The 23,173-nt window shown below is 38.9% G+C and overlaps 2 protein-coding genes and 1 long non-coding RNA gene across 3 annotated transcripts; 1 reads left to right on the top strand and 2 right to left on the bottom strand.

Moving 5' to 3' along the window:
- Window positions 1-3,796, top strand: LOC6644724 (ubiquitin-conjugating enzyme E2 11). The gene is made up of 2 exons (XM_047011589.1): window positions 1-62; window positions 2,976-3,796. Exons 1-2 carry the CDS (start codon window positions 1-3, stop codon window positions 3,571-3,573), a joined length of 660 nt encoding a protein of 219 aa, XP_046867545.1. The 3' UTR covers window positions 3,574-3,796.
- A 758-nt stretch (window positions 3,797-4,554) lies between these two features.
- LOC111518877 lies at window positions 4,555-5,624 on the bottom strand. The gene is made up of 2 exons (XM_023176980.2): window positions 5,439-5,624; window positions 4,555-5,380 (listed from the first exon to the last, which is right to left on the bottom strand). Exons 1-2 carry the CDS (start codon window positions 5,577-5,579, stop codon window positions 5,081-5,083), a joined length of 441 nt encoding a protein of 146 aa, XP_023032748.2. The 5' UTR covers window positions 5,580-5,624; the 3' UTR covers window positions 4,555-5,080.
- Window positions 5,625-21,425: 15,801 nt separating this feature from the next.
- LOC111518882 lies at window positions 21,426-22,217 on the bottom strand. The gene is made up of 2 exons (XR_006954432.1): window positions 22,092-22,217; window positions 21,426-22,015 (listed from the first exon to the last, which is right to left on the bottom strand). It is a non-coding gene; the product is annotated as an uncharacterized LOC111518882 (long non-coding RNA).
- Between the last annotated feature and the right edge of the window lie 956 nt (window positions 22,218-23,173).

Below are 23,173 nucleotides of genomic sequence, written 5' to 3'. Positions count from 1 at the left end.
ATGACGATGACGCCGATGACGATGACGATGGCTTTGGCGATGACTATGAAGATGGTAAGAATGTGAATGCGACCGTAGGAAGGGGATGGGGATGGGGTTGAAGATGAGGTTGCCAATGATGACGTTAGAGAAGCGATACGAAATGAAACGAAACGTTACTGGCTACAGTTTATGGCATCGCCCTTCATGAGCTCATTCATTCATGCACCAATTCGCTCAACCATTCAGGCTTACACTCATTCAATCATTGTGAAATTTATTTGTAAATTGAGTGAGTCAGTGTGTGCGTGTGTGTGTGGGTGTGTGTTGGTGTGTATTGGTCACCACAGCTTAAATTTCAATATGGAAAATGGCAAAAGATCAAGCATGAGCATGTTTGCTTTGGGATAGGAAAACATTTAAGTAATCTATTACAATTATTGAAGCCACAGTCAAATAGTTGTTTTCGTTTTCCAACTTATGGATAAGGCATTAGATGCTGTATTTTAGTCTTTGGTTTCAGAGATGTACGGTTTAACTGAGGTATTTATGATCTATAATCTATGTAAATACAATGTTTTTAATCATTTATGAGTTTTAGAAGCCACACTCAGAATATATTTTGTGATTCAACTATAAGATGGGCTAATGGAACTGATTTCAAAGAATTGAATTATATATTGAGAGTTATTTGAGATATTTATAGTTTATATCTTAATGGTTGGTTTTCAATCATCTTTTTTCCACATAGTTTGGCATTTGACAGACAACTTGCTAAAAGTTAATATCAATTTATTTACTCTTTAAAAACAATTAAAGGCAAACTAAAATTCATATTTAGCACGTGCTAAAATTGAAATCAAATTAAAAATAACCCATTAATATCACAGATCAATTGACAAACAAGGCAACACTAGCAAGTAGTTTGACAACTGATGAGATCTAGCAGAGGTCCTGCTTCAGGACGTACTCCAGTTCCCGCCCCTGTTCCTGCAGTCTGTTTTTTCCCACAGTCATATTGTGTATGAGTGTGTGTGTGCTTGTGTGCGGGTGTGTGAGTGTGTGAGCTTAAAGGGATGTTTTGCTTGCTTGTTTTTTTGAAAGCTGTTGAATGACGTTCGGTGAATGCTGTTAGATGGGCGTGGCTCATAGCCTGGTCTGGTTATATGAGTGTGCAGATGGATGGATAGATGAGAGGAACAAATGTGTGTGTGTGTGTGTTTGTGTGTTGCATCTCTCTAATTTCATTTGCACGCTTTTCAACGCTCCTTTTACTTCAATTGAGCTCTATTTAAATGTTTGTCTAGGTGTGTCTTAGGTACGCACAGCAATCCCACCCACACACACACACACACACACATACACACCCTGCCCAGCTGTCCGCCCCTTTCATAACATACCCACTTCTTGTGTGTGCCTTTATTGCTTGCTGCTTGCTTTATTTTTTCTCTCTCGTTTGCCTTTGTCAAGATACATTGCTATCGTCTTGGCATCTTTTGCATTTACATCTATTGATGCTGTTGGCTGTTGGCTTCATCTGCTGCTGCTGGTGTTGGTGCTGTAGAACTAATTCCATTAAAGCAACCTCTAACTTGATTTTCAATTGACTCCTTATTTGGTGGGTGGAGCTGGGCTTGAACTGAAAGTGGGCGCTGTCAGCAATCAACATGTTCAATTGAGCATATCCTGGTCCGGGCACAGGACACTGTCAGAGCGAGAGCTAGTGAGGGCGCAGCAATGTGATTACCCAACGCTATTTTGTACACTCACACACACACACACACTCACACCAGTGAGGAAGAGAGAGAGAGAGAGAGAGAGCGAGAGTCAGTGGGAGACCCAAGGACCCGACAAGTCGAAGAAGAAGGACAACAACAAGGACGTCCAACAGGCGCCTTTGGTTAGCTTGGTTGCCTTTTACATTTCATTGGATTTTATGCGTTTTACTTTATGCTGATGTTTTTATTATTAAATTTTCTTGAATTTTCATTTACATTTTTCTTTCACTTCCCGCCCATTTTTTGTTTTCGCTTTTTCCTTTGCTTTTTGTTGTTGTATTATGTCGTGTTATATGTTATTTTGTGTATTCTATCCTCTGTGAGCGATGTTGGTGATGATGACTCCACTTCATTTTCACACTTTTCATTCAATTTATTGCATTTCGCAATTTGAGCACTTCTCCCCCAACAACTCGTGTCTCTCTTTCATTTTCTATTCAACCTCGTTTCATTATTGTGTCTTTTAGTTTTCTTCTTCTATTTTTTTTTTTTTTTTTTTTTTTTAATGCTTTTACAATTTGAAACAAATTTTACAGAAATTTTGCAAACAAACTAACGTGAAAATAATCAAAGAGCATTCTCCTCACAAAGAAAACCCTCAATCGTATCGAATTCTCAGTTTCAGCATAGATCCCATTATTTCTCCTGCAGTCTGCAGATGTTGGATGTCCTTCGATCTTTTGCTGGGTTATGCATAAAGGATATGGAAATTTTTTCAGCCTTATCAGCCTTATATTGAGAAGGTATTGCGATTCGATTGTCTGTTTTAAGACTGAATTCGCCATGCCAAGTAATGAAGTAGTCTAGTTGAAATGGTTTTACTTCGTTCCCCAATGATGATTAATATGTATATCGATTATTTCAATATTCTTTCAACTAAGCAAGCAAAGGCTTTATACGTCAACAATTTGTTAACCATTTTGCATTCGATTTCAAATTAACATCATGTGAGTGCCAAAGCAGAAAGTGATAGATATTTTTCCGACAGCAAATGGAAAAAAAAAAAAAATTAATAAAGCTCACCCAAAAATTACCAACAATCGCGAAATTCTCATTTGCCATAGACCGGAAACCAATTTGAAAAATGAAACCAGAAGAAACTGCTTTAGCAACAGCAGGAGCAGCAGCAGCAACTGGAGCAGCAGCAGCAACTGGGGCAGCAGCAGCAACTGGAGCAGCAGCAGCAACTGGAGCAGCAGCAGCAGCAGCAACTGGAGCAGCAGGAGCAGGTGGAGCAGCAGCAGGAGCAGCAGCAGCAACTGGAGCAGCTTTCGATGCCAATGATCCGAGCACTAGCCAGGGGCAAGTGGAGGAGCAACAGCATCAGCGACATGTCAGCTCTGATGGGTTCGAGAAAACTACTTGCATTAAACGTCTTTACAGGGAATTGGACGAAATCCGTAGGAATCCACCGCCCAATTGTGGTGTAGAGAGTCATATGGGCGATATCTTCCGTTGGAGGGCCTTCGTAAAGGGTCCACCCGGCACTGCCTATGAGGGTGGAACCTTTAAGCTGGATATACGGTTCCCCAAATCGTATCCATTTCGGCCGCCAGGCGTTCGCTTCGCCACTCGCATCTATCATTGCAATGTGGATAGTCGTGGTGCCATTTGTGTGGATGTACTCAATGAGCGTTGGTCCCCGGTGATGACCATTTCCATGTTATTGTTATCACTTTGGGTTCTGATCGGTGAATGCAATCCAAATGATCCCCTGGTCACATGCATTGCCGATCAATATAAATCCAATCGAAAGGAGCATGATAAAATCGCACGAGCTTGGACCTTGCGTTATGCCAAAGAGGAACACGAATGAACAGCAGCAGCAGCAACAACAACAGAAACACTGATCCCCGAATAGACTTAATCCAATATATACACCACCAAATCATTGTATATGTTTCGTTTTTGGTTATTCGCATAAAGTTATTGTATATGTTTATGCGAAAAAACCAAAAACGACCGCCACTCCACACCCCACATTCATTCTCCTCATCCAACAGTCACTTTCTGTTTGCCAATAAACCATGTCGATAACATTTTCCCGAGGCTTGAGAAGGTATACTGCGCTATACCCCCAAATAGGACTGTGTGTGTGTGTGTGTGTGTGTGTGTGTGTTCGTGTAGAGGTGTGGACAATTTATAAAACCATGTCCAACCCTTCTCTGGCTAAAGCTAGAGCGCTGGGGCTGTTGCGGCCAAGATACGTAGCCATCGCAAGCCATAGTGGGAGCGTTTGGCACGTTCATGTCTATGAATATTCATGAGCTGCCAAAAAATGAGAAAAGGCAGCACCAGCAGCAGCAGCAGGAGCCACGAGACGGAAGACGGAAGACGAGTTCGCGTTCCCCGTTTTCCATTCGCGGAGCAGGGCCAAAAAGCAAACCCAACCAAAATGGCGAGAGAAGAAACTGTGTCGTCCGGTTTGTAGATGATACGAGGCCGACAAGTGGCTGAATGGTTCCGTTTTTTCTGTTCTCTCCTTTTTGTTTTCTTGTTTGGATAAACACACTAAGTAGTTTCTTTTAAAATAAGGTCAATGAAATTGAACTTGGTGTATATTTCTCCGCTTATTTTAATTTTAAAGCCCATATTTGGTAGTCTAAATTGGAAAATTGAAGGATCGGTATATCAAGTTTAATAATACTACTGATATCAATAATATTTTAGAATGATTAAAATATGGCTGGGTTAATTCAGGTAATTTTAGATACAAAATAAAAGTATAAGATAGAATTTAGACTACAAAAATATCGATAGTCTATGGCTAAATCTAGATTTTTAGCCAACGAATCTCTTAATACGATTTTAATACTATAAATTTGTCTATTATTTATTCACAAACTACTTGTTGGTTTGTTTACCCCAGGAATTTTCGTTAAAGAAATGGTTCATAACTTTAGCTAAATATTTTCGAATCTTTTTAATCAAAACCCATCTGCGTAGTTTGTGCCATTTCATCTCCATTTGCTTTCTGATTATACAAAATGAAGTGAAAGTCGTTGTCCGACTGAAAACATCTTCAAAAAGCGTTCCGCCCTTTCATTGTCATTTTGCGCTTGCTTAAACAAGTCTGAAACGTTAATGAACTTAAAGAAATTAATTAAAGTGGCAACCAGAGACAGGAACTGCGACACACACTCACCAACACACTCATGTGTGTGTGTGTGTGTGTGTGGGTGTGTGGCTTAACGCTCGCAAACGCCTTTATTGAAAACGACATCCGGGTCCATCTTGTCCAGGGTAAATGCAATAAAAGTGTGTGTGTTCGCCAACAACAATCCAAACCCACGACGACTATGCGAATGCCCTTGGTTTAGTTATTATTTTCTGCCAAATGCCGAAAGTGTCACAAGCACCTCGAGAGCCATGCAAATGCCATTGGCATACAAGACGTATGGAAGCCAAAAGGGCTCTGGCCATGAGCTAAGATACAGACCCAGGGGCACAAGCACTAGTTGGGGCGTGGTCAGCCACAGGATCAAGGGCAAGGCTCTAGTGCTAAATACAGAGGCTCTCAAATTGAAAATATATCCAACATATAGACGCCTCGAATCGATTGCAAGTGCCACTAGATAAGCCAACATTTTAACAAATCCCTCAGAGTTCAAATTGCTCTCGATCTGCAAGGCCAAAGTTAGTAACTAAAACTTAGTATTTCTCGTGGACTACTACACTTACATTCATTATCATCCAAAGTGTTAGGCCAAGACTCCAAATGGCGGTTAAATAGACATTCACTTGAAGTAACAATTGCAGCCAGAGACTTGTGCCAATCGGCATTATAATCGATAAGGATAAAGCAACTTCCAGATTGTCCATTACGTAATGTATGACCAAATTGATATGGCCAGGCCTGCTGAGTGGCAAAAATGTCATATGTCAAGCCTGATAAAAGGCTAGAAAAAGTTACCGTCTGTCATGTGAAGTGCTTTAGCTAATATGCTCAACTCTTGTATTACCTTGTAGCAATTTTGATGTGAAACAGGAGCAATAAATATTGCCGCGTGTTGTCAGTAAACCGACGACCAGAACCAGAGCTGGGGCTGACTGAACAAACTTCAGTCCATTGCCATGGCCATGCCCATGCCCATGCCGATGTGAGACACTCGCCGATATTGCAGAAAATTAACAAATGAGCCTGACAAGCGCATTGCTGATGAGTTTTACCCACCATCATTTTGCCTGGCATCATCATCCGATGGTCGTGTCAAAAACTTTCTGCACTCTCAGCTGCTTTTATTGAATTCCATTACACAGTTTCCATGACAGGCCAAGCGATGTCATCATAGAGGCTGACTAAAACAACATTTCCCCTTACTACCCCCCCACCACCAGTTATTTGCTCTTTGGTTTTTGGCACCCAAAAAACAAGAGAAAAAAAAACACAAATATTGGAACACATCGTCGATATCGTTGTCATTAACATTAATGGCCAAATTGTTTTAGACGGCCAATTGCCTTTAGCCAACCAACAAAACGAAAAGCCAGAACGAAAACGAATAGCAAAAAAAACAAAAAACCCCAAAAACTAAAGAAGAGAAGTATATAACTCCACCACCCATTGTCGACTTCTGCTCTTGACATGGCCAAAGCAATGCGGGTTGTCGGATGCTCTAGCTACAAAATACAGATTGCAAATGCTTGATAATGATGACAGTCAGAGACAGAGACAAAAAGAGAGACATAGAGAGAGAGAGAGAGATAAGTCTATAGATGAAGAAAGTGAGAAAGAGAGGAAAAACGAAAGAGACAGAGATTTGGAGATATGTATACTAGTTCTGACCAAGCTTATGAAAAACAATAGCCAGTCAGTCACTGACAGAAATAGCATACCAAAAAAGGAGATCCTTATCAACAGGTAAATTGTTTTCTCTTTATGAATTTTACCACATAGATATAGTCAAAAATACATATACATACATACATATCTTTATACTATGTCCACTTCAAATTGAATTAGCTTAAAACTGATGTTTGTCTTGTGGCTTTTGTTTAATTAATTAATTTTTACTCTGCTTCGTTGTCTTGCATTGCTTATTCATCCTTACTTTGTATACATCATTTTACATCAATGCATCGTATTGGTTAGTTTTGCGTAACGTTTTATTCTTCAAGAGTGCTAGTTTTCATTACATCATTTACATCAGTTTGCTTTACTTCTTTCTGATTCGCTTTTGCAAGGTACGATTTGTCCGATTTGTTGCCCTCTCCCAGAAGTTTTTCAACATCTGTACATCAGCTTACGTTATAATTCATGGCATAACGTAAATTAAATTTAAAATGCTAAACTTTTTAGACATTTTAACACCCTTTTTTCTGTGATCGTCGTTCTTTATAATTTCAAATAATAAGAGTCTCTAATAACACTTCATCTTTACCAATTTTGTAAGTGATTTTTGACACCATATGAACTTTTTGCTAGCATTCACTTTGCCTCTGCTTATCTGTCAATACTTTGCAACAAAGTTTTTTAAAATGTTGAATAATTTTTTAATTTGCAAGATCCCAACCACCATAAACAATTTGGACCGCAACAAAAGGCAAACCAACGGCCAGAGAACAGTTTGTCAACTCATCTTGGAATGTCTCTCTGGTTGGCGCTTCAATTATTGGCAGTACAGGAGCGGATCTAGGCACAACAGAAACTTAAATTTAACTGAGTTTCGGAATATGAATAGACAGTAAAACGAAAAGCACTTCATGCTTAGACCTTCTTTCAATTGTTCCCCTGACTCCGTTAATGTTTAATCGAGTCGTTCAGATTTAGTTGTCGGAGTAAGATGAGACAATCAATTTGAAAGGATTTTCAGTAGAGCCTTTTGTGCAGCAAATTTCGTTGCCTTTAGTTTTGGCTTCGGCTTTCGCTTTGGCTTTGACTTTGGCTTGGGCTTTGGCATTTGGCGGTCTTCGCACAGATTTTTCGAGTAAAATTTAATTAAGCTGCAAAATGCTGATGCAAGTAAGCTCCCCGAGGGGGGCGATGAGTTGGATGAGTTGGCATCTAAATATTATTTTACACGACGCTATAACTGCAACTGCAACTCATACTTTCTGGTCCTGCTGATGCTGCTGATGATGGGTTTTTGCCTTTCTTTTTTTGTTTTTTCGTATGCCTTATAATAATAATCATAATAGTGCCGCTAGCTAACAACTGTTTCATTAAAAGAAAAATAAAGATGAGGAAGCATTCGCAGGGATAGGAACAGTAACAGGACCCTCTGATGTATGAATAAGTATATATATGTTGTTTTATGCGTATGATGATATTTTGCCAAGCTAAAGTTATGAGGTACAAGAAAAACGGATAATATTTTTTCTCCATCTCATCCCTCAGTTAGTTGCTCAGGGGGTGGGAAGAGGGAAAAATGGCTACAAATGTGGTGGTTGGGGGATGCGCAAGTCTATGTGTGTGTGGGTGTGTGTGTATGTGTGTGTGTGATGGACGATGGCGGCGGTGGTATGACTTGCACTTGCTCTTTTAGTTAAATGTTTGAAAAGAAAAATTAAAAACTTTTTTACAACAGCTTCCTCCCTCGCTTCTTTTCTGTGCTTTCTTTGCTTTCCTCGCATAATATCCTTCGTAAAGTTAAACGGGCCACAAGCAACAGCAGCAGCCCTAGAAGATTACTTCACATATGCGCCCCATCTTAATCCCAACTAAAGACACATCAAAAGAATAAAAAACAAAAAACAACAAACAAAAATAACAAAAAAAAAAAGAAACCTCAAGTCAAACTAGATGAGCAAGAAGAGACCACGAAAACCTCAGGCTAAAGTGACACCAAAAAACAAGTGCGAATTTTGAAGAGATAAACTAAAACATATGTTATATGTATATATGTATGTATATACTTACATATGTATGAACGTGCTGACCTCGGGTTAACTTTATATCAAAAATGTTCTAGGATGAGTAGAACCGATTTGATCAGTCGTTCAATTTCAAATCCAGATATTTTCAATTCTTGATCATTAGCCATTAAAAGTTCACAAAATGTCAGTAAAGATTTTTCCTTTATTATTTTTTAGATGTGAATGATCGCCTTATCCATCCATCATAATTATAATAATCCATAACTGTTTGGCACACCCCGCGTATACGTGATTGTTGGCTAAAAAATTAACTACCCAGTGACATTGTTAAGTTATTCCAGCTAAAGGACGCCTTAAGGAAGGCCTTTGTGATCGGTTAAAATTATCTAATCTCTTAATCCTTTTAGTACTTTCTTTTTAATCCCTTAAATCGGTCCTGAAAGGATGAACAATGATAGTTTGAGCATTTTAAAAGCAATTTCAAATAGTTTTCGTTTTCTAACATGTTTTGATGGGTTACAATGTCTGAATGAAGAGGCAACTGGTCACAAAGGCCCAGAATGCATAATGCCATAGATTAAACAATACGCTCTCCTCATAGTGTCAATAAATAAATTCAATTTATTTGCAGAATTTTGTTTTTAAAGTCAAACGAAATACTTAAAATCCCGAAGCAAAAGTTAGTTGAAATACACAAATATGTAAATATTTTTCATAATGATTGTTTAAAAATGCATTTAGCAAATGGTTTGGGTGAAACGACTTTAAGGTAGCCGTCCTTCACCTTTTACCTCAAAACAGTAATTTTGGGTTTTTCTTATTTTTTGGTTTTGGGCGTTGCGAACACATGCGGTAAACTGAGAAAGAAGCGCAAACGAAAAAAGACAAGTAAAAATTAGAAAATAGAAAACTTGTAGCAACTTTTCGTTCTTTATTTTTTTTTTTTGTATACATACACACATACATACATACATATTGCCGTGTACCTCAATCCTGGTCCCCTGTCCTTGGTATGGCCCAAGTTGACTAGCTGCTTGGCATGTCTTGTCTCGGCATGTGTACACACAGCCTCCACACGACCCTCAATTCTCCTTACCCTGCACTTCTGTTCTCCCTCAAGAAGGGAAAAAATGCTCGAAAAGAAGGAAAAAGAAAACCTTCACCCCGTGCCTTGACTGTTTGTAACTTTTGGTAGTGCGGCGACATCTGCCAATGTTTTGAACATTGCAATACACATACACACAGGGCGAATGACACATACACAGATACACAGGGGAGGGAGGGAGGTAGGTAGGGAGGTAGAGAGAAATGTTAGAAGAGCGGCAAGTGTGTCTCACACGCAAAAGGACAAACTCCTTGGCAAAATAATGAAAAAGTAACTCAAAGTCGTATTTGTATTTTCTTCAGCTTTCAGCTATCGCTCGTCTTGGTCTTCATCTTCATCTTCATCTTCGGACGACGTCTTCGTTCCGAGGTATATGTACTCGTCGTTCTCGTCGAACTCTTCCATCATGCGCCAAGGTTTTTGTGTGGAAATTGGTGCGAGTAATTGGTTTGTTAGAACAAAACTTCAAGTCGTACCCAAAAACTGGACAACATGGGCAAAGTTTTCGTCAGCCCATGCCCATGGACTGTAAGACATATTCCAAACTCCTAGCCTCCCCAACCCTACCCTACCTAGCTAGCTAGCTACCTACCTATCTACCTGGTGACTGACAGACAACCTAATAATAATCTGCATGCCAGCCAGAATCTCAGTCATGAGGATGTAAGCGGCAAAGCGGCAGCGCGGCAGGACACACAGGACACAACCGGCAAACAAACTTAAAAGCATGTCACACAGAGAGTTTTCGGTTTACACAGATTTTGCGCAACTGCACACAACTTTGCATTTAGTTTTGGCCAAAGAAGATGGAGAAGAAGACTCCCTTCTTCATTCAGCAACATTTGAGTGGTGCGGGAAAAGTAGTAAAAGGAAGATACATGTCACTGACACACACACACACACACACACACAGGCACCCAAGCACACACACGAGAAGTTGGAAAATGGAGACGAAGCTGAGGCTGTCGCAGCACAAAGGTTAAAAAGCAATTTTTCGAAATGTCAGCGAACAAAATTTCATTACAAATTTTTATTTGTCTATTCGCCTTGGTGCACACTCTCCCCTACTCCTGCTGCTGCTTCTCTTCTATGCATGTTGTTTCTGCAATGGAGTTATTCCAGCAAACAAAAACATGCAAAATTTAAAAGGGCCAAAATAACAAGTAACTGATCATCTTCTCAATGGAAACTTCAATCGATAGCGAATAACGAATGAGCAATTGAATTGTAAGCGTTTGGATCGACAACGAGTGGAGGACGAGATAGAGTAAAACAGCGAGAGCGATTGCATCTTCAACGATTATCAATCAAATAAGTATTTAAATGCAAAAGGGGGCGAAATAACAATTCATTAAACAACGAGTCAGCAACGGGGGATGGAGTCGAAAAGCCAACGAGTAAAGATGGAACGATTGATGTGTAAACCATACGAAGAAGTGAAATAGTCTTATAACTTACTCACTTTTGGGCTTACCATATAAGCCAATAATAGCCCAAAACGAGTTTTGATTGAGCTCTATATCATAAAAGTTTATATATGTATGTAGTTTCCTTTAAAGGATTTCATAGTAAACGATTTCAATTAAGGTCTATCGGTCATAGAAATTTTGATACTTATTCTACCTCACTTGGCTTTAGACAAATATTTATGTTGATGATTTATTAATAAATGAATTTTTGCATATGCAAAATGAATTCGACCGCAAAAACAGAAGATGACGACAATCGTAAGGATGATGGCGATGGCGGCGACGGCTTGTTCAATGTTCTAAAGGAGAAATTCGATGTTCTGAAAAAAAAAAGGATTTGCCATGCTAAACATTTTGGCCAAAAGCCTTAAGCTATTCGAAAAATTACATCACTCGAGTAAATATGAGAAAAAGATGGCAATGGCAAATGGCTAGAGGAGCATTTGACTGTTGGAAAGAGAGAGAGAGAGAGAAAGAGAGAGAGACAGAGAGGGGTTACATGGGTAACGAAGGCAAACGGAGGACCTTCACGATTAATGGCAACGAAAAATGTAATGTAGCGTCCTGATTTCAAATGGGTCTCTGTCTCTCATTCCCCGTCTTGATTTTACCTCCTCGCTTTTTGTCTCTACTGTGTGTATGTGTGTGGGTGTGGGCGGCTGCAAACAAAAACAAAACAGCAAGCTAAAAGGAAGTGGGATGTAGAGCAAAGGATGAGAAACAAAAACAACATTTTGGGGCCAATGGTCGGTTGATTTAACCATGCAATGGGTCAGCATTGAAGAAGGAAGGACGCCCTCAGTCGCCTCTCTCTCTCTCTCTCTATCTCTCTATCTCTCTATCTCTCTCTCTCTCTCTCTCACTCTGTGAGACTGTGTGTAAGGGAAGGTATGCGGAAGGAAATGCCAACTGGGAAGGAATTGGGGTAAAAGTTGCGGTCGCCTACTCCAGCCATCTCCTTCTCACAGTTTCTCGTTGGCAAGGGTCCTCGACATCATCGAGAAATGAAAATAACTCAAGCGAAAATACAATCATATTTTTATTGCCGGCTGGTTGGCTGCATCATCGTCGTCGTCGTTGTCCACGTCCACGTCTACGTCCTCGTCCCCATGTCACTTCTCTTGCTCCTGTTCCCGCTTTATGTTGTCCACATTCAACTGAGAACTGAGAAGCCCAAGGAAGCGGACACAAACTGGCAACCCAATTCTTGTTTTGCTCCGTTTTAGTCTCGATTATTCTTGGAGGCGTTTGTCTTAATAGCAATAGCAAGAACAACAACAACAACAACAACCACTCTCTACGGCAATAACAGTCAAGAGTGGAAACCCTGTTGCGGGTGGGTATGAGCCGGAGTTGGAGTTTCAGTTCGGGTGAAATGAATTAAAAGTGAATCAAAACATCTGGACGACGACGGCACGACCAAAAGACAAAATACAAACATCAAAACCAAAAACAGCGAATGGCGTACGATATTTCCACTATTTATTTGTAATGCTGTCCGATGGGAGGAGGAGTTGAGGGTTAAGTTGGTTGGATGGTTGCTTGCTTGAACGGTTTTCGTTTGAGTTAAATAAGCAATCATCGAGAAGGAATTACACGAGCGACATTACGTTTTGCTTCGAGCTAAATTTTTGACCGAACTGTCTAAATAATTCAGATTTTCGATTGATACTTGGACAAAATTTACTTATCAAATGACAAAAAAAAAAACCACATACAGACAATTGGCCGCACTTCAGTAAGCACATAGTTATAGATACATAGGTATATATACATATATATATATATATACTATATACTATGTTCTGGAATAGTTATAGAAAATATGCATGCCAAGCAATTTGCATTTTGCACACCGCAAAACGGTAAAGCAAAACTTGAAACACGGCAGAGAACAACAAAATGCTGCAGAAATATGCTAAATTGCGAAAAGACAAAACAAAAAACATACATACATATAAAGGAAAAAAAAAGTTTGTTAGTCCACAAACATCCCCCCGAAAATTACTTTCAAGATGTTGCCCAAAGTCGAAAAAGATAGAAAGTAGTATAGGCCAGAAGGATGGCACGACAAAAGGACGGAAGGACGGACGGAAGGAAGGTAAGTGCCGTGTGGAAGAGTAAAAACCATTTGTTGAAAATGATAGAACAAGAGACAGAGACAGAGAGAGAGAGAGAGATAGAGAGACTCCGCCATAACTCTGGCAATTGCCCAGGCCAGACCAGGCTAAACTCTGTCTTCCTTCTCTTGCCCAGGTGAGGAAAAAGCCAAATAATCAGAGTCAGAGACAGAGCGTGTCAGAGAGAGATAGCAAGCAAATCTTCTCAAGCCCTCTCTCCTCCTCCACTGCCTTGTTGTGTTCTGTTATTGAAAATAGTTTTACAATTTATACATAGTGAGTGGCCTTTGTGTGAAGCAGCAGCAACAGCAACGGCACCACCACCATCACCACCACCCTGCACCACCCAGTTGTCTGTGTGGTTGTCTTCCTTTAGTTTAGTCATTGTTGTTGTGGTTGCAGCATCTCTCTTTGCATGACAAAGGCCCTTCAAATTGGCAGTTGAAATGTCAGCTCAAGACGGACCAGCCAAAAAGGGAAAAAAGACAACCCAAAAGGGCCAAAAAGGGCCTTTTGCTTCGCCCAAATACTTTGACTAAATAATATAAATGAAACTATAACATAAATAAATTGTAAAATATATATAAATTGTGTTCAATTGAAAGTAATTTTCTTTAGAATTTATATTATTCTCAATGGGAGAATGTCAAGTTTATTTTATTGTTGGTCAAAATGAATATACCCTGTTGGACAAAATGGTATTAGCTAGAGTGGGGGATACTGGTGACATCTAAGCAGCTTTGTCGGCTTTCAGCAAACTTCGAAACAGGACGAGAAGGAAGCAGCCATGGCAACCAATCGAGGCTAGACAATTATAAAGGATCAATCAGTTTTGCATCTGCAATTTTTATTTACTATTTGCAAATATTTTGCCATCAAATTTACCAGAGTAGCTAATGTTTGAAAGAATATTTGTCTTTTGTTTTAAATATTTATCATTCCGTTCTATGTATTTTTCTCCAGCTCTTGTTTGTGTCTCTTTTCACTGCAAACGAGAAGGTGAGAAAATGAAGAAGAAATAGTGGAAAATTCAGAATTTTACATTGAAGCCTCTGAGAAATATGACATAAAAGAAAAATTAAGATACCATAAGAAGGGAGAGAAGCAACTGAGAAATAGGAACATAGATAAATGCATTTAGATTTAAAACCAAATGGAGAAAAGAAATAAAGCAGAAATAAATATGAATTGAACAAAGAACTTCTAGATTCATATATTATAAGACAGATCAAAGAGCAACTAAAAATAAATCCAACGTAAAACTGACTAAAAATTAAGATCAACACCGAATCCCAACTTTAATGTACAATATTGTAATTTATTTTGTATATTTCTCAAACTAACATTCTGTCCCATGGCTTTAGTAAAAAAAATCTTTTTTTCCTTTTTTTTTTGTGGTGTTGTTTTGTTTTGTTTATATCACAAATATAATATAATAAATTACATACGCTTGAGTAATCGAATATTTATGATGAAACCCAAACACTCACCCACAAAACACTACCGAAGCAGGGCTCATCTCTCATCCCTTACATATCCACACTTATCCACACCCATTTCATATGCATTGAAAAACAAAAAACGCAAAACGAAACGAAAGCAATCTGAAGGGAGAAGAAGAAAAAAGTAGCCAAGAAAAGAAATTGAGAATGCGAAGAAAGAAAACGCAAAAAGGAGTGTGTGCGGCTGTCAAAACAAATCCGTAAGAGATTACATTAAAAGACGCATTTGGACAGGACAGGACAGGGACAGGACACAGTAGAGGACAGCTCAATCGCAATATATGGCCCAAACATACCCATGGTATTTCCTACTTGCATTCCCCCCCATTGGAGTCTTTTGAAATGCCAACACCTTAGCTCCCAATCACTCAGAAGAAGCAGCTTCGACAACTGACGGAACATTCCGTGATGCAAAGTGACAGCACAGTAGTTATTTTTACTTATTTTTCTATTTATTATGTTTACATTATTATATTATTAGTATTCGTGTATTTTTTGTTTTGTATTTGCAACACGGAATGGTAAATGGAAACTTTGGCTACGCTTACTGAATCATAAGACAAAGTAATAACTTTGGTGACCCCGACGTCTGTAAGCACAACCACTTCCCACTTGCCAATCCAGAAAGGTATTCATGGTTGGAAAATTGGAAATAGACTCAATGACGTCAGGATGGAGGAAGAGAGACATTAAAATAAATAGTGGTGACCCCGACGTCTATTCTGTAGTACAGTGTCATTGTTGACCTCGATGTGGTAAAGGTGGCTGGCGACTATAAGCCTATATGGAGGTCATATGCCAGCTTCATGCAAATATAATCTTAACCGTTTTTAGTCTCAACATATGGGCCTACCTACTTCGCCCCTCTTTCGCACACACAAGCTCTCTCCCTGCCTCTCTCTCTCTCTGCCTATCTTCCTCTAGCTGCCCACATATTCGAGTCTATGATATGCAAATATTTGAGGGGATTTTATCCGCCCAAAGGAAAAATAACCGAATGCAATGCTATTGGTGGGCGCTGATGCGGATCCGGATCGGGAACCGATGCGGATATGTATGCGGATGTGGTTATTCTGAGCAAACTGCTCGCTCTCTCTCTCTCTCTCTCTCTCTCTCTCTCTCTGTCTGTCTCTGTAAGTGCGACTCTGGAAATCCGATTTACATATTACTGTGAGAAAAGTCTGCTTTGAATAAACTTTCTCTCTCTCTCGCTCTTATTCTCACTCTCTCTCCCGCTCTATCTTTGGCACTTTTTCTCTGTCTCACTATCTCTTAGTATGCGTGCAGTTTTTAAATTTGCAAACATGAGCATGTAAATTTGCAATGAATAAATTAACCAGAGTCTCGCCTCCCTCTTCCCACCCCCACCCCTTGACATTCGCCTCCATCACCCACACTTAGCCACCTCTCTGTATCATTCTATGTCGTCGTCTGTCTCCAATATTTGTCAACACTTTTGCTATTTATTACTATAAATAAATAGACTTACTTGCCTTGACATATGGTGAATGCTTTAAGTCAAGCTTTCTGCAATATAAATTTTAAGTTTTTTAATCACTTTTTTATTATAAGCATATCTATGTATCTCTCCTCACTCTTTCTTTATGTGCGCTCTGTCTCTTTCTTAAAGTGTTTGCCAGGCCCAGCGGCTAGAAAGAAGAAACAATCACGTGGCTGAAGAGATAGACAGCCGCCTGACAACAAACTCTTTTTGCAACATCAACAATAAAAAATATACAAAAAATTAAAAGAAATCAACAGCATTGAGCTCTCGGTATCGACGTACAAATATCCTTTATACATTATTAAGGATAAAATACACTAACTAATTGTAAGACTTTTCTTAAGTAAACTGATTTATTGCGAATGCCATTCAACAATTGTGTTTTTGAATATATATATTTATTACCTGATACATATTAAGCAAGGAACTATATATAACCTTCTTGGAATATCCAGCTATAGGGTATTAAAGCCAACGACAGAAAATAGGGAGTTTTGCGGCGGCGACCAGATGAAAAATAAAAGACAAAAAGACAAAAAAGAAAAGAAAAACGCAGAGCAAAAAATAACGTCAACAGCAGCAACAAATGCAAACAGGAGGAGCAAGTGTAGAAGAGGCAGTAGCAGCTAGGACGACAATGTCAGGACGACTTTCACACAGAATCCAGAATCCTGAAGCCAAGGGGACAAACTTCCCCAAAACAGCGACAACAGCAACAAGCAGCCAGCCATCCAGCCAGCCAGCACACAACGAGCCGAGAAAACTCAATTAAACTTTTGTAATTACAGCTAAAACGGAAGAAGATATTTATCCAGTATAATTGCATTGAAGGCAAATGAAAGGAAAAGAAGAAAAGACAAGGCATGGCACGGCACGGCACGGCACGGCACGGCATAGCACGGCAAAAGCAAAAGCAGAGCCACAGCAAAAAGGAAAAACCAAAACCCAAAACCCAAGCGTCCCAAAAGAAAGCCAAAGAAAATAAATAAATAAAAGAAACGCTAGACACAAACAATAAAAAGAAGGAGAGAGAGAAACAAAAAAAAAACAGAAAGCAAAAAACAAAGAACCAAAGTGTCCAAGCCAACGCTTAGATTATCCTCATCCAATGCCTGGAGAGTAGGCTCCGCAAGTGTCCCTAATTGAAATATGATATCTGAATCTCATAATGCAACAGTTGATTGTTTTGACTGTGGACTGAAAAAAAGCCTTTAAATTGAATTCCCCATACTGCATCAACTCAAAATCAATCGCATGCATCCCACCGACTACTTACTCTTCAAGTTGAATCGAGAATCTTACAATGTTTTTAGGTCAGAAGGGTTTCCCTACGTTTATATGAATAAATTTCTGACTAATTGTGTTTAGGCACTTTTAATCTAGAAAGCAATTTACTTGGACTCTATATGGACTAATTCCTGTTTATACTCTTTGAGTTGTTGCTCTTTATAATCATGTTTAAAATTGATCTTAAAGAATTAGATTGATCTATACTTTTAGTCTTCTTCTTCCCTTCTGTAAAACTAAAAAAAAATTATACTTAGAGTCAACTGCAATGGGATTATAAATTCAATAAACATTTGTAAACTAAATAAGTCACTCAATTTACATATGATTGGCTATTGGTCGTTGTTTAGTTCATTTGGTTGTGAGAGTGAGAAGACGGGATGGGTATTTGTGTGTGTGTGTGTGTGTGCACTGGATGAAGACATTAATTTGATGCAAATCGCGTCAAATGAACACAATCGAAGTGCTAATTGCGCTTCTTTCAATGCAGCCAATCAATGAAACGTTGAATAGCAGGGTACAGGTGTGTGCAGGTGGCTACAGGTCAGGCGAATGCATTGACACAATCAACCATAGTAGAAGAGAGTGAGAGTGAGAAAGAAGTGTGTGTGAGAGAGAGAGTAAGAGAGCTTCCAGCTTACCTTGGATTCATTATGTATGCGCGACACAGACAATGGACCACTGATGGACATAGCTAGAGGACATGGAGAACATGAAGAAATCGAGAATGTGGAGAAGCCACTGATGGCTCCAACTGTTGGCCACGCCACAAACACAGACTCTGGTCAACCTGAAGCCGTTGACTGAATAAAATGTTTTGTAAATCTAAAACGCTTGGCATTTCACTATGCTATATACAAATACACAAACACATATGTACATTTGTGTGTGTGACTGTGTAGGTGTATGACTCTGTGAGCATTCTATAGATTTGACCTGCAGCTTGTCCATATACGGAGTCAAATTGCCGTAACTATGCGGTGCCAGTTTATCTATTTGCCTGCCCGACCAGCTTGTTAAGTTTTTGTGTACCACACACAACACACACACACAGGGACACACACACACATCAGTGACAGGAAGCCATCCTTTCCGTTCACTATCCACACTCTCTCTCTCTCTCTCTTTCAGTTGAGCTGACAAACCGCAAATCGAACTCCAACTGTGTAATAATGCCTGCAGTTTTCATCATCATCAAAAGAACAGTGTGTAAGAGGCCCACAGTGAGAGAAAATCGAGAATCTGATGGAGACAGCGAGAGTCAGAGAATGCGAGACACCCACATAGAGAGTGAGAGAGATAGACGGGGAAGATATGGCATGATGTTTCTTTCAGCCTTCTGACAACATCATCAAAGTGTCATTGGCAAATGTTATCTCTTATGTTCTGTGCTGTTCAGTAATTTAATGTGGGCGTGGACTATAAAATATAAACTCAATTTTCCCAGCTTTCATTTAGCTCACTATATACATACACAAAGTTCACTATATACACATACATACATACATGTATACAAAAATGAATTTGTAAACGCAACTTTATGCTTAAACAACATTATTTTAATGCAATTTTTTTGTTTACCTCTCTCACCATCTAGACTTTTATTGATAGTCACTTTTTAGACTGGACCAAAAGTTGCCAGCGATATCAATTGTGAGACAATCAATCAATCAGTTTCTTCTCTTTCTCTCTTCGTTTATTGATCTATTTTTCATTAGTTTTGAATTGCAATTTCTTCACCAAATACCAGCCTAGAGTTAATTTATAGTCTTGAATAGTGAACTATCCTTTTAGCTACCCTTCGTTTGGTTGATATCAGATATCAGAAAGCTGGTGTATTTTCTGACAACTCTGATCATTAATTTTCATCAGAGTCACCTGTAAAGGAAGCTGTTAGAGTGCCTTGGGTCCACCCTAAAGGTTCATGAAGTGCTTTTAATTTATATGCAACATTTTATACATACATTCTTATATTATAGATTTAAGTGCATACATTAAGCAACGAATGGCTGAGAGGAGTCCTTCTATACATATGTATATTGAATGCTGGATATGGTCAGGTCACAAAGCCATTATTAATATTATTATTATTATTATTATTACAAGAGTATGTAAAATATATGTATGTGTATGTCTATGTATACATTGTGGGCTGTGTGTGCTCTATTCAATTTTTATAAGCAAGCAAAAACAAAAACCAATGCGAGCCTAAGTGCAGTCAGTGTTGGATTTTTAATGGTCGGTTGGACCGTTGGTCGAAACGGAGCGAACCGGAGCGGACCAGACCGGACTGGAGCAGAGCGGAGCGGAGCTTGTTGCCAGGCATTATTTCATTTCATAAAAAGTTGCTATATAGTAGCTAAAGTCGCAAACAATTTATGAGTTCTTTCATGTCAGTTGCCATGGACATTGCCTGCTCATTAAATCCTGTATCAGTGTGTGTGTGTGCGTGAGTGTGTTTGTGATTGTGTTTGTGTGCGTGTATCCTGTCCTAGCCAGGCCTGTTCCCATACGACTCTCGACTCGGTTTGTCGTGGCCATCAAAGTCGATTACCTAGAAAATGCTCAACATGCCACAATGCCAATCGATTAAGTTGCATTAGAGCAGCCAGAGAGAAAGAGACAAATGAGAGACAGAGACAGCGAGAGAGAGAGAGAGACAGACACGGAGAGAGCTGTTGGCTCTTGACCTGAACCCTGACTTTCAGTTTATGCCCATCGGTTTAATGTCAAATTACATTACCATCTGAGAAGCGTCTGGTGTTTTGACAGCTGTTTTTGGCTATTGACATTCACTTCTTGCCAGCATCACACACAAACACAAAACATACATACACACACACACACACACACACACGCACAGATTCCCTACCAAACACACTTCCCCTACTATACCCATCCATTTTATTTAGGAGTACTTAACCTACAACGACTCTTTATGCTCTCACTCCTTTTATTTTTTGGCCTCTCATAAACGTTAACATATATTTTGGATTCTGCGTTTTTATGAACCGAAAAGGCTCATCAAAGTTAATTTTTCGGGTAAGCATCGTGCTTACCACAAAACACAGATGCTCGATGTAAGCCAAAATGAGTGTCATGACTGGATAACACCAAATTTCGAGCAGTGATTTAATTTTCTTAACTTCATCCTTGTATTTCAGCACTGCGTCTCTAGTATTTCAATATTTTAAAACTAGCCAAATGTAATATGGGAATATAACTTAACCCAAACAAAATTTGAAGCTTGGATAAACATATTGAATGATTGAATGAGTGAGTGAGTGTCACCAACAACTGATGTCATCAATTCAATGTAAATCAAGAAATGTAAACCCAAACTCAATCGCATGTTCCAGGCAAAACTACAATATATAACCATTATCAGGTGTCAGACTTGATGTTTACATAGTCAGCGGACATTTTCCATTCCATTTGAGTGTGTGTGTGTGTGTGTGTGTCTAAGGGTGGTGGTTGTTGGAGAAACTGTAAGACTTTCATAGACTTGACCGAAAGGGTCATCATTTGCTTGAACACGTCGTACAATCAATTGCCATTAGTTTTCATTACAGGCAAATTACCATAAAATCACAATGCCCAGGCAACGACTGAATAAGCCGATGCTGATGATGATGATAATGACGATGGTGATGATGATGATGATGTCGGCGGTAGTGGCAGACGACTTTTTCGATATTCATAGAATAATTACACTTTATCAGCTCTCATGAATTAACACCAAGGAAGGAATTTCATGGGTACCTTGGTCCTTGGGTCCATTTTAGATAGTTTCGTTTGCCTCGTCCACCTCAAATTAGTCAAGTTTTTGTTACATTTACGTGAAAATTACTGTAATTAGAATATATTGAGCAATAAAAGTGATTTTTATTATTGAACCATAGAGAAAAAGCAGCATGAACTCAAACCCCAAACTCAACTCCATGGCCACTGCCATTGCCATGGCCATTTATTGACGGCCAGAAGATTGGGATGGGAGCGAGACAGTCGAGACGAGTGAGTGGGGGGGATGACCATAGATTTGGTGTATATGTTCACATATCTACACTCTCTCTCGCTCTCTCTCTCTCTTTCTCTGATTCTTTGAAACAGTTTTCCCGGTTTTTGTAGTTCATTTGTGGCTTCTCTCGTTGGCTATCAAAAAACTGGGCAAACTTTGTTTCCATGCAGCAACTCTTGAGCTTCCCCTCCTGATAGTGCTGCAAATGGAATGGGATCAAATGGGCTCGGATGGAGGGGGTCAACTGTTGCCGAAGCCAATAAATGCCAGCCAACAACCGGTCCATACCATAATAGGAACTTGTGCGGCTGCACAGATAATAATTATGCTCCGTTGAGAAAGGAATGCGTACTCGTTTCGGGTCTCAGGCTCAAAAGGGATAACACAAATGTGAAATATCAAACATGGATGCATTTTAATCAAAACCGTAACAATTGCTGTCAATTAAATTTTAAAGCTCTTAAAATATAGTCAATTACCAAATACAATTTTTACTTAGTTCAGTATGAATACCTTTGAGTATAACTATAAATTACTTAAACTTATGCAAATTTTATACCAAAAATATTTACAAGACATTTGTTTCGATTTTTATGATTCTTTCGACTTTAGTTGATCGAAAAGGCAAATAAGCCAAGATTCTCGAAATTCTCGCCAAATCAGATATCTGTCATGAAAATCATAATTACATTATGAGAACCAAAATGGGATTAAATTAGTGGACACCATTGTATACCTATATTAGCGATGCTTTTAAAAGTTCCTTTTCATATATCATTTCTATAACAGAAACAAATCTCATTGCTTTAAGGGCAAGATTGAAGGATAACGGATACACACACTTGCCACAGCCCTGTTTATGTATGTGTGTGTGTGTGTGTGTGTGTGTGTGTGTGTTGGTGAGTTCTATGTGAGAACATGCAACTAAGCAGCTGCAAGTTCTTTCATTTCTTTTGCTGTTTCTTGCACCTGGACATCGCGAGTTGCATGCAATCTCTTACATGAACACTTACATATAACCCCAACACACGCGACTATATATCGACTGAGAGAAGAATAAGAAAAGATAAAGGTTTTTTTTTTCAGCAACTAACTAAATTGATTATGTTCTCGATCAAACAGTCCTTGCCTTTGTAAACTATATTGGAAAGTCGGTTGAAAATTTCAGTAGGCAACAGTCTTTAACTCAAATTCTTTGTCATCCAATCGGTCTACAGATATAATTTCAAAATATTCATAAAGAGAAAGAAAAAAAAAACCCAAACAGATTATCATTGATAAATTACTCTCAGCAAAAGGGAAAAAGTAAAACTTAAAAAGAAAGCAAATTATTCATTTCGTTTTTGTGTTTTGTTTATCATCATATTTCGTAGTTGTAACACTGTTTCGGTTCTCTCTTAGATTTTCCCATAAAATATATATATTTTTCCAATATTTTTTTTTGGATACTTTGAAAACTTTTGAACAAGAAAAAGAAAAATGGTTATCAATTTAGCAGCACAGCCACCAAATAACACCCACGGCATTTTGGGTATTGTCCAGGCTCCGGGAGTATTCCAGCCATTAGAAGACTGGTTCGATATGTTGGAACAACG

Source organism: Drosophila willistoni (genome assembly GCF_018902025.1).
Source record: "Drosophila willistoni isolate 14030-0811.24 chromosome XL unlocalized genomic scaffold, UCI_dwil_1.1 Seg142, whole genome shotgun sequence".
NCBI lineage: Eukaryota > Metazoa > Arthropoda > Insecta > Diptera > Drosophilidae > Drosophila > Drosophila willistoni.
The sequence above is the reverse complement of the archived record's forward strand: the minus strand, read 5'-3'. Positions and strand labels throughout refer to the sequence as shown.